This window comes from Leptidea sinapis, chromosome 2, assembly GCF_905404315.1.
Source record: "Leptidea sinapis chromosome 2, ilLepSina1.1, whole genome shotgun sequence".
NCBI classification, from domain to species: Eukaryota; Metazoa; Arthropoda; class Insecta; order Lepidoptera; family Pieridae; genus Leptidea; species Leptidea sinapis.
Window position 1 is genome coordinate 19,971,628 of NC_066266.1, and position 10,799 is coordinate 19,982,426.

Genomic DNA, 10,799 nt, shown 5'->3' on the forward strand with positions numbered 1-10,799 from the left:
TGTAAATTCCTGAACGTATTCGCTCGTTATGTGCACTGTGTGTGCGGAAGTTGTGCGTTCCACTAGTAACCCATTATTTAATACATGCGTCTTCTATCCCACGCTTGGAACGCGGATAGACTATCCGCCGCTATGGGAAATTGTCTTGAGTGTAGCCAGGAGCATTCTAGTATGGTATTTGGATCTGCGAAACACGCGGATGGGCGTCCGCGCGACAGGAAAAGTGCACTTTTATTTATAAAAAAAAAATTGATAATATACTTAACCTGTAGATTAATTTATACCTTTTTTCTTTATACAATTTCTCTTTTCTGTGATTATATAGTTTTAATATAAGCTCTTTTCGCCTGAAACACAGGTTTACCTAGTTCAGGCACAGTGTTAACTAGCTTTTAAGTAAAACTTTTGTATTAGTATTTTTATTTTGTATTTTAATAATCTTTTACTAAATAAATTGAATTGAATTGAAATTGAATAATAATCATATACCACTGATAGGCTACTCAATAATTTCAAAAACTTGTTAACTCTTGATAAAGCCCCTAAAAATATGAACTTCAAATTTAAATATTTTTATTTAAAATAGTATTTAAAAATTACTTATTGAAAGTTAAAAATTAGTAACCATTCGAAAATTTTTGACCTGAAAAGAACAGTGAGTTCAGCGGATGCCTTTTTTAATAAGTACTTATTAGTGAATATCCTCAGGGCAGTCGCTCGATTCCCATTCTGTGGTATACTTAATTTAATAAAGTCATTTACGTTAAAGTAACCTTTACCAGATAAACGTTTAGATACATAGATTGGGAATGAAGTCTAGAAAAATGAATGAAAAACATGTATTAGCACATAAAAATTGCAGTTGTTATAAACAAATTAAAATGAAAAAAGACAGCCTTTAGTTTTTCGTTAATAACACAAAAACTATTATATTTATTGTATGCATAATTTAATACACTTTCGATAATCTTTTTAATCGAAGAGCCTTCACTCATATTTTTAGGAGCTTTATTTAAAATAAACACGTTTTTGAACTGGTTATCTGTCCTATGATTTTATTTTTAATTTATTAATATAATATTGACACACTTTTAAACAAATTATCTTGTCCCAAACTAGGCATAGCCTGTACTATGGTTACAAGACGATATACCTACATATTTAAACATACATAATAAACATGCATGTCTCGGAAACATGCATCAATATTCATCATAATATAAATGTTTGCTCCTACCGGGATTCGAACCCGGCTCAGTAAGCAGTTCATGGGACTCTCTCCATTTTAATTAACTGATAACTGTTTTGTATTGGAATATAAATAAAATTCGTTGTAACTACTATTTACGTCTAAAATAATTTTCATTCATCGAAATATCATGTTGTAGAAAAAAAATGAAATTGAATCTTATGTCAACTCTTGTAAATATAATATACAATATCTCTGGACTTGACGTCGATAACATTAACAACAAAAGTCAAAACGTGAATCTTCACACACAAAAAAAAAAAACGGAAAAACAATGAAAACTTCAAAAAACTAACCTACCTAATGGTATTGAAACTGTAAACCGTACTGACGCAAAAGGACGAGCGCGAGGGTATGAAACGGGAACGTATCAGGAAGGGCCTTCTTAACAATTAAATACAACCTTCTAATATATATGGGTAGATCAAGCCCAAACACATAGTACTTACACATATCGAATCAATGAATGCGATAGTGCTGTGACATAATAATAATTGATGACCATATGATGAGCGTGTCGATAAATTTAAACAATGCTCCAAGTTTACCATTTTAATCTTATAATTAAATCTCTAATTTTTGTTCTGCCTTTCTTCAACACACATGTCTAAGACATTATTCGCGATTACTCGTGCTAATATTTAACGACCCATATAGCCGAATGGTTAGTGACCCTGACTACTAAGCTAGAGATCCCAGGTTCGAATCCCGGTAGGTGCAATCATTTATATGATGAATATGGAAGTTTGTTTCCAAGTCATGGATGTTTATATGTATTTATATATTATGTTCAAGTAAGGATATTGTATTAAATATATCGTTGTCTTGTTCCCATAGTACATGCTATATAGTTTGACGCAAGATATTTTTTTTTTAAATTATGTTAATATTATAAAAAAAAGAATATATACAAACTCGTTTATTTTGAAGCGAAAACTGATGCAATCGGAGCAGTCATTAATAAAATCAAAACAATAACACGGGATCGCAACTTTCGTATAACGCGATAACACGGTAATCGACAACTACGGCACATCACTACACCGCAGGCGTGCGGCAAGCGGGGGGAGATGCTCCCGCTATTTACGTAAGGCCACCAATGCATTCAATTCGCGCGATCACTGGTAGATATGACAGTATACTAAACTTGAGACCCCTTTTTCCCAGCTCGTCTGAGTACAGAACATCACTGGGCTGTTTGGCGCGTGGCCATCTCCCACCTATCTTGGTGGAGGCAGCTCCTCAGACTCGCAGCATCAGCTCCAGACTTCACCGAGATGCTGAGTACCCTGACGTCGGCTTTCACGGTCTATAGCAAGGAGGAGATTGATGAAGGAAACCTAAATGAGGATCAGCTGTGAGTAAAAAAATAAAAATATAAACTTGAACATTTCTAAAATCGATCAAGCATAACTTATCGGAGAAATTATCAAAAAAATAGAAGTCGTTTCTCTTATTTTTTATTAATTATTTTAGATCTGAATCTTCGCCTTACTAAGGCGCGTTACAGCGGTTTTTGTTAAAGTGTAGTACAATTTTTTAATTTTTTTATTGAGTTGGGTTTTTAACTGAGCTAACCGTTCGAGTGACGTATCGTCATAAAAATCTTGTACTCGTATCCGTTGTTCAACTCTCAGGTTGTCGCTTCATTTTATTTGTGTATTAATTAAGGGTTATCACTTTAAAAACATAGCAAATTGTTTAGATTTGCAAGAGCGACATCTCAAGTCAATTTGCAATTCATAAAATTTGTTTTCAAAATTTACATTTTTAACAGCTGGTATTATGTGAGGGGCCGGTGTCTGAAGTAGGTTAGCCCTGTATTGCAGATCACCAGGACCTCACCCCTAGATATAAGGATCAGAATTATTATCAAAAATGTTATACATCTGTAGTAGCTAGAGAAGCATTAAAAAGAACAAAAGATTACTTTAAGTTTGTAAATTACTAGTAATATTATGTGTGTGGGTGAATTTACCATTGGGAAGCTCCTTTGCACAGGATGCCGGCTAGATTATGGGTACCACAACAGCGCCTATTTCTGCCGTGAAGCAGTAATATGTAAGCATTACTGTGTATCGGTCTGAGCGTCGTAGCTAGTGAAATTACTGGGACTTAAATGAGACTTAACATTTTATGTCTCAAGGTGACGAGTGCAATTGTAGTGCCGCTCAGAATTTTTGCGGTTTTTCAAGATTTCTGAACGGCACTGCATTGTAATGGTCAGGGAGTATCAATTACCATCAGCTGAACGTCCTGCTCGTCTGATGAGACGAGGCGAATAAGCTTTCATAAAAAAAAATGTTTTACGAGTTGAATTTCATTTGTAGCTGGCTTAGTGGGGCTTTGCTGACTGCTAGCGTGGAGTGGGGCAACGTGAATATGACCAGCCAGGCTTTGGAGATGTTCGACGCTTGGTGGGGACAGAACCAGAGCATTCCGGAGATATACCAAGAGGTACGAACCAATTATAAAAAAAATAGCTTGAAATAGTTATCGTACAATAAGCATATTGGCTCACAATCACGCTCAAAAACGCGTCTATTAGACAGAGTTCATTTGTGTAACGACCGCGCTTTGAATACAATGCCACGCAATGACAAAGTGTTCAGTAAAAGCTGTACAACTCCTCCTTTAACTAGCTACGGCGTCCTTTAGATCGAAATACAATAGTGTTTACACATTTTTGCTTCACGGTGCCTAATAAAATATATTTTATTCCTTGCTACAATTCATGAAATCTACATTACAATATTGTGTATGTATATTATTAGTATCATTATTTAATCCTATAAAAGTAGCCATTGGTAAGAGTGAGAAAGGAGGAGCCTGCCTACCGCTGCCGTATGCGTGAGGGAAAGGGAAGCCAAACAGACTGGCGACGTAACGCGTTACGTTACGAAGTGGCCCTGCCATAAGAAGTTATCACTTCAAAATACTGATTATAAAGTTTTTAATTAATATTTTAACACATTATTTCTATTATTGTGGATTTTTATCTCGTGTTGATACTGCTCTTATTCAATCTACCTGTTTGAGTCATAACTATGTCATTAACAATAGAATATATATTGAACCTGTCAAAATCAATATTGTTAAATGTCAATGCCTCTATGACCATAGCGACAGTGACAGCTCTTGACCGCGAGCAGATAATTATGTTGAACGTTCAAAATTCAGCGATCAGCATTTAAACGCGTTTAGGCTATAACTGAACGTAGTGTTTAAATTCTCTTTGGCTATAACTGCGTTTAATTTGAATTGAATCTGTAATAGATATTTATGCAACTGTTGTGTAATAAGGGGCATTAAAACACGAATGTGGGTTTATAATAGTATCACATGAGTGCTATAATACCTAATTAACAACAGTTGCATGCAACACTTTATCTAAAACCATAATATGAATCCTCCATAAAAGATTCTGAAGCAGTTAGCTTACTTCTAACATTATAAAAGCCAGCCCACAAATAACCATTACATCATCCAAACGAGTGTTGTAATGTTGTACTGAATTTCATTACAACACTCGTTTGGATGATGTAATGGTTATCAGGACATTGAGTGTTTTAATGTTGCCAATAAGCTAACTGTTTTAGATTCTTAAATAGAGAATTTAATGCATGTGTGTAGATAAATTCGTTTACAGTCGTAAGCTTAGTTCAAATGGTTCTAATCGTGGTCTACTTCAATGGGGAAATCGAAGCTCAATGGCTTACTGATATTTCAGGGCGCATTTATGGCGGGCGTGCGTACGCACGGCGAGCCTGCTTGGCAAGCATGTTGGCGAGCATTGCTGACGTCACACGTGGCACCGAAGCCGCTGTACTCACACAAAGCACTTTTAGCTGCGCTCGCGTCGCCCGACGACGACTGGCTTCTGTATCGGTAAATATATCTATAGTAAGGCCATCGACTCGGTATAAAGAATGAAAGCAAAGTTTCAGAGGTGCAAAACATTTTTATTTGAATAAATTATATACGAATTTTGGACTCTCTTTTGTAATCGCTGTCGTCTGTATTAGACAAAGATGATTCGTAAGAAGTGAGTCCAAATTATCGATCATGTGCGCAATATTGCTATAAAAATTGTCCTGACGTTTTATAGTGTGATCCTTAGATCATATTTCATACGTCTTGATAGACCTCTATTTTGATTATTTCACGCACACTAATACAAATCGACATATAAATCGCGAGTGTAAGACTGTTTTTATCGGTTGGTTAACAGCAAAAGACAGCACAATTTTGACGCTTTTTACGTTGTGAATAAAATATCTATATAAATATAATATACATATATAAATAAAAATGGTAGATAAGTAGATGGTTGGGCAAGTATTTCGGACTCAAATCGATTCTTTTGCAACACCGGAGGAATCACAGGAGCGTTGCCAGCTTTTAAGGAAGGTGTACGCAATTTTTGAAGGTACCCATGTCGTATCGTCCCGGAAACACTGCACAAGGAAGTTCATTCCACAGCTTTGTAGTGCGTGGAAGAAAGCTCCTTGAAACCCGTTCTGTGGAGAACAATTTGTGACATGCCGTCCAAAGATGGAATTCGGCGGCAGGAATCAGGTTAAAGAGCTTCGGAACACTCCCCGTGATAAATGCGTTAATTATCTTGCCGTTCATAGAGCACTGGATCCCGATTGGTTGCAAACAGTGAAGGAACGCCATGCATTCAGGTGATGCAAAAGATATTTTAGACGGTGGACTGTATTGGGATGATGGAATAAGGGAGACGATATCATTCTTTGGAACACTCCTGTAGAAGAAACACAATGAAGCGACCTCTCTACGTAAGACCAGGAGCCAGCAATTCTATCAGCTCTGCGTGAACAAGGCCTTAATAAAATTTGTTTTTCCTTCAGTTTTGCATACACGGTCGTCTCCAACGAAGCCCAACGATCTAGCGACTGGGAGTTATGGATTACGACACTATGTGAAGGAATTTGTAGGTGAGTACATTTTGCAATTTTTTTTTATTTGTACCAAAACTTATGGATGCGGCTCAAACCCGCGCCTGTCACCACAACCTGAGAGTAGAACTAGTCATACCTAGATTTATGGTCGATTCGTCACTCGGACGGTTTGCTCAGGTGTTAAGAGCGCTCGGACGGAACAATTTGTATAATTACATTAAATTAAAACTATCATTACGGGGAAGTGTACCAAGAATAATGGCTGTATTTCCGCATTGGATAGCTAGGCTGGTCCGTTGAACGAAATAGCTGCCAGCGCTTGGGTTTCCAGTAGGGTTATTGAAGCGCATAAATAGTACATCGTACATTCTCCGCGCCTCTGGGTCCCACGGGTCTAGTGTCCTAAACGGCAGAAAGATGGCGGTCTTCTGCAGTCGAAGCAGCAGCCCCAGCACCAACTGACGTAACTTGGACATGAGAAGGAGCCAGAGTGCCGATGCAAGTCGCGTCCCACACCAGCGACAGATTTCAGAAGTGAAACTTCTTTGCGCGCATGATGTTTAAAATTTTACGAATGAGAAATAAAGTGTCACGAAAATGTGGGACTTTTTTGTCCAAGCGATTTAGACCGATAGAGAGAGTAAGAAAGAGCGAATGTAGCGTGAAGCACATAGCGCAGCTAGTAAGTAGAACACCTTCCCTACTAGCGTTGTATCGTGCAGGTTTACCACGCGGCTGCTAATAAGTAGAACACTAATTATTACAACAACTTAATTTTAATTTAAAAAAAATTAAGTAAAAATTTCTAATATGTATTGACAAAAATTTTATGTAACAGATAAGATTAGTAAAAATATAAACGAGATTTAAAAACTTGTTGGCCAAAGAACTTTCAGTTCTGATATTTGTGTTCTTTGTACGCACGCAAATTTTTATTAGTGTTCAATTATTTCCTTGTATTGTATATAGATGGCGCGGTGCGTCGGCCATCTGGCGTGTTTTGAGCATGACGTCATTTCCGCCGAGCGCACTACAAGCCGCAGCGAAATGTCTTCACCAACCCGGAGATTACTATCGAGTAAGTTTTTGGAAATTGATTCCTCAAATCTGCCGATTGTGATTTTAAACGTGATAACCTCTTACTCTTAATAGTGATTTTCATTATTATAACACTAAAAATAAGGAATTGCTTGTAACTAATTCTAGTAGACTTCATAAGATACATAATAGCTTTAAAGGTTTTATTAAAAAAGCTCTGTCGTAAATCCTATTACTCCACAGCTGAATATGTAACTGATCCGACAGCCCGGGACTAGATTATGATTATTTTATAGCAATAGCAATGACACTACAGTATTCGACAAATATTTTATTAAAAAGAATGCTGGGAGTGTTTCTTGTGTCACTTATTCTTTATTTGACTCTTCTTCTTATTTGACTCTCTCAAAGCGCCATTTATTTCCCAAGCGGTAGTTATGTCTAGTATATTAGAAATGACATCAACAATAATTGTAAAGAAATCAATTTTGAGAATATAAATGCCTTTTATGCCTTTCTAATATTTAAATGGTACCTACGTACACAGCGAAACCTAAATAGCGCGAGGAATACATATTTTAAGGATTTATACACACACACAATTTTTTTTAAATAAATAAATACATTGTAAATTGTATTAAAAATATTTTCAGTTCAAAGAGATGTTTGGAACGGAGAGTGGCGCTAGCATCGCATTGGACACAATAGCTCTCAACTCTGCTTGGATTTCAAGAGCTGATGCGGATTTGTTGAGATACTTCCAAGCTGTTCGCAAACATTAACACCTGGCTCCTAGACTTTCATTTCCCACCTTAACACCTGGACAAGCTCGTTGCCACCAACAAAAAATTCCAATTTGATTTCCGCCATTTTGGCTGTTGTGAATTTGTAATAATTTTAACACTTATTTTTATTGATTTAGTAAATAGATATAAGTTTTAGGTAATACATAATTTGTTCCAAATAAAAATGCCGCGGGACTTCTTACAGATGGACTGTACCAGGTTAGCGAAACTCTCTAAGAAAAAAAGCGATTCACTCGATTGTATGAAACGTGCAGTCATTGATAGATGATGGCTAGAATCTTGTAAAAAACGGAGATAGCCGATAAACTTAACCGGAGTATACTTCGTGGCCAATCGCGATACTGTAATTATTACTATTTTAAACTTATGTCAGATGACTGAACGTTTTACACTAAACTAAATTTCAATTTTTACTTAGGCAGTCCCAGCTCTTATTACGTAGTATTTACATCCTCTTTGGACTCTACAGTCTATGCTCGAATCGCAATTCGCAACAAAGTAGCTGTCAGTTCACAGCTGTCACTTTGTTCGTTGTACACTTCTTTTCGTCCGTCAGCGCGAAAGAGGCAAAGGTAAGTGCACCATACAGCCTATGTAACTGTATGAGAGCTATGTTCAAAAGAAACAGAATAATACTAACAATTGAATTCATATCCAGTATTATATAGAATTATTCTATTTTTATTCTTACTAAGTTCGTTTTATGTAATAGATTTCATTATATTATATTAAGGTGAAGAGGCAATGGTCTTATAACAAACATCTTGTATGGGTTAAACCATCGTCAAATAAATATATTAACATTTGAGTATATCGGAAAACACTACAAAAAATTATGAAGTTTAATGACTGTTCAATCTTTTTTAAGAACTTCAATATATTATTTCAAGAAGACAGTTTTTAGTGCATAAACTGTACTAAATATGTAGTTTTGGAAACGATTTGGTTTATATTTCAATATTTAAATAATGTAGTGACTCTTTTATTTAAATAATATCTATATTAATATAATTAGGATGTTTACTAGTAACGATGTCTATTAGTTATTGTATCATTGCTGTCGTGAGTTCCTTTTATATTATTTATGTATAAATTGTTGAAAATGGAAAATTACGATTCGCAATTTCTTTTGCTTGTAACTTAGAAGTGGGTTTAGAATTTTAATGTTTTTTTATTGTAATTTTATCACGAAATACCAATTAATCACTTACATTCATGTCAAGTTACGTCAATATATAGAAAAATGGATTGAATAAATAATAGATTGAATTAAAAGAAAAAATTGTGTTTCGAATTTTTGACTTATGACGAAGTTGTGTCTTCAAAGATTTAGATTAGTTTTGATCTAGAATTGAGTTATGTTATTAATGTTATTATAGAATTTTCAACTGAAGAGAAAAACAAACAAATGATTCATAAACACACAATTTTTGAGAAACGAAGATTTTCGAGACTTAAAGGGAAGCGAACGCGTCGTATTTTGAGTTGTGCCGATTTTAACTAAACTAAATCTGACATTATTAAGAGAATCTCCTATAACTAATTTTAATTTATATTACTTTGATAAAAAAACGCTGCCTTAACGACGAGAGATATAATATGAATGTTTTGTATACAAGCATGTGGTAGCATTTGAACACTAATTACGTTACGTTTTTAAATGCAGACCTCATTTATTTAAATCAAAGCGAGGTAAAAATACCATTAGCTACGTCATCCCAAAGATGTATTGAAAATAGATATCACCAAACTGGTTATTGTAATGCTAAAAGCTAAAATGGATTCAAACATCAGTGACGTATTCCTAATTTTTAGAGTTTTGATTGAATTTATAATCATTTTAATTGCAATATCTAGTAGTATTAGTAAATATATATAGGAACGTATAGGTAATTTCGAATCGTAAAATTCTATTTCAGCAATTTATGGCCAATGTAAAATCTTTGCTCATCATTCTTATTGAACCTGATTCAAGTTAATGAATTATTTAAGACAGTAGCCGATACTAGGTGAAGAACCCACCGCTACAGTACTGCAGCAATACAACAAAAGTTATCCTTAAACATTCAAGGCCTGTTTCACAAGTTAATTTTGTTGTATTTGGCAAAATATATGACGTTCAGGTAAACATGCAAATGAAGGCAAATAAAACCATCCACACCTGGCAGTAAAATAACAAACACACCAACATTTGGAAGCAGAATGCAAGGTGTTTACAGACTCTATGGATGGTACAATTCCAGGAATTTTAGCACTGTTCCATTGTCCCAATTCATATTCAATTGTTGTTCCAGTTCTCTTACTCACAACACAGACACAAAAGCACGTCCGGACAAGTTCACGGCGCGTGCGCTTCTAAATATGGCCATTGTGTGGACGGTTTATTTGCCTATTTGACCCCCTTGATGTGCCTCGAAACACCGACAAGCGCATGGTAACGCGTATTTGGTATTGGCCTTATTTGTCTATTTGACAAATAAGGCAACCACTTTGTCAAATAAACTGTCCACACATGGCAATTATTTGCCAAATATAACAAATACAAATAGCCGTGTGAAGTGCCACCTATAGACTTGATCTAATAATAATAAAGGCCGTATATAAGGTATAACTGAATACAGAGACGAGAAGAGTACATACATTGTAGGTACACTCGAGTCAGGTTCGATTTAACATTGATATTCACTCAGTTAAACGCGCACATATTCATATTATATTTATTGCAGATTTTAGATTAAGTGGAGTTCTATAGAAGCTCAAACATGTCGTGCTTACTGGCAT

The 10,799-nt window shown here is 35.4% G+C and overlaps 1 protein-coding gene across 1 annotated transcript in view; it reads left to right on the plus strand.

Annotated features, from left to right (window-relative positions):
* Positions 1-8,915, plus strand: part of LOC126975383 (uncharacterized) — a 48,544-nt gene extending 39,629 nt beyond the window's left edge. Inside the window, exons 22-27 of the mRNA XM_050823260.1 lie at positions 2,417-2,606; positions 3,580-3,706; positions 4,980-5,137; positions 6,124-6,210; positions 7,144-7,252; positions 7,866-8,915. Of these exons, the coding sequence (XP_050679217.1) occupies positions 2,417-2,606; positions 3,580-3,706; positions 4,980-5,137; positions 6,124-6,210; positions 7,144-7,252; positions 7,866-7,994 (800 nt within the window). The 3' untranslated portion in view covers positions 7,995-8,915. The remainder of the gene's footprint in view (positions 1-2,416; positions 2,607-3,579; positions 3,707-4,979; positions 5,138-6,123; positions 6,211-7,143; positions 7,253-7,865) is intronic.
* Positions 8,916-10,799: the final 1,884 nt, after the last annotated feature.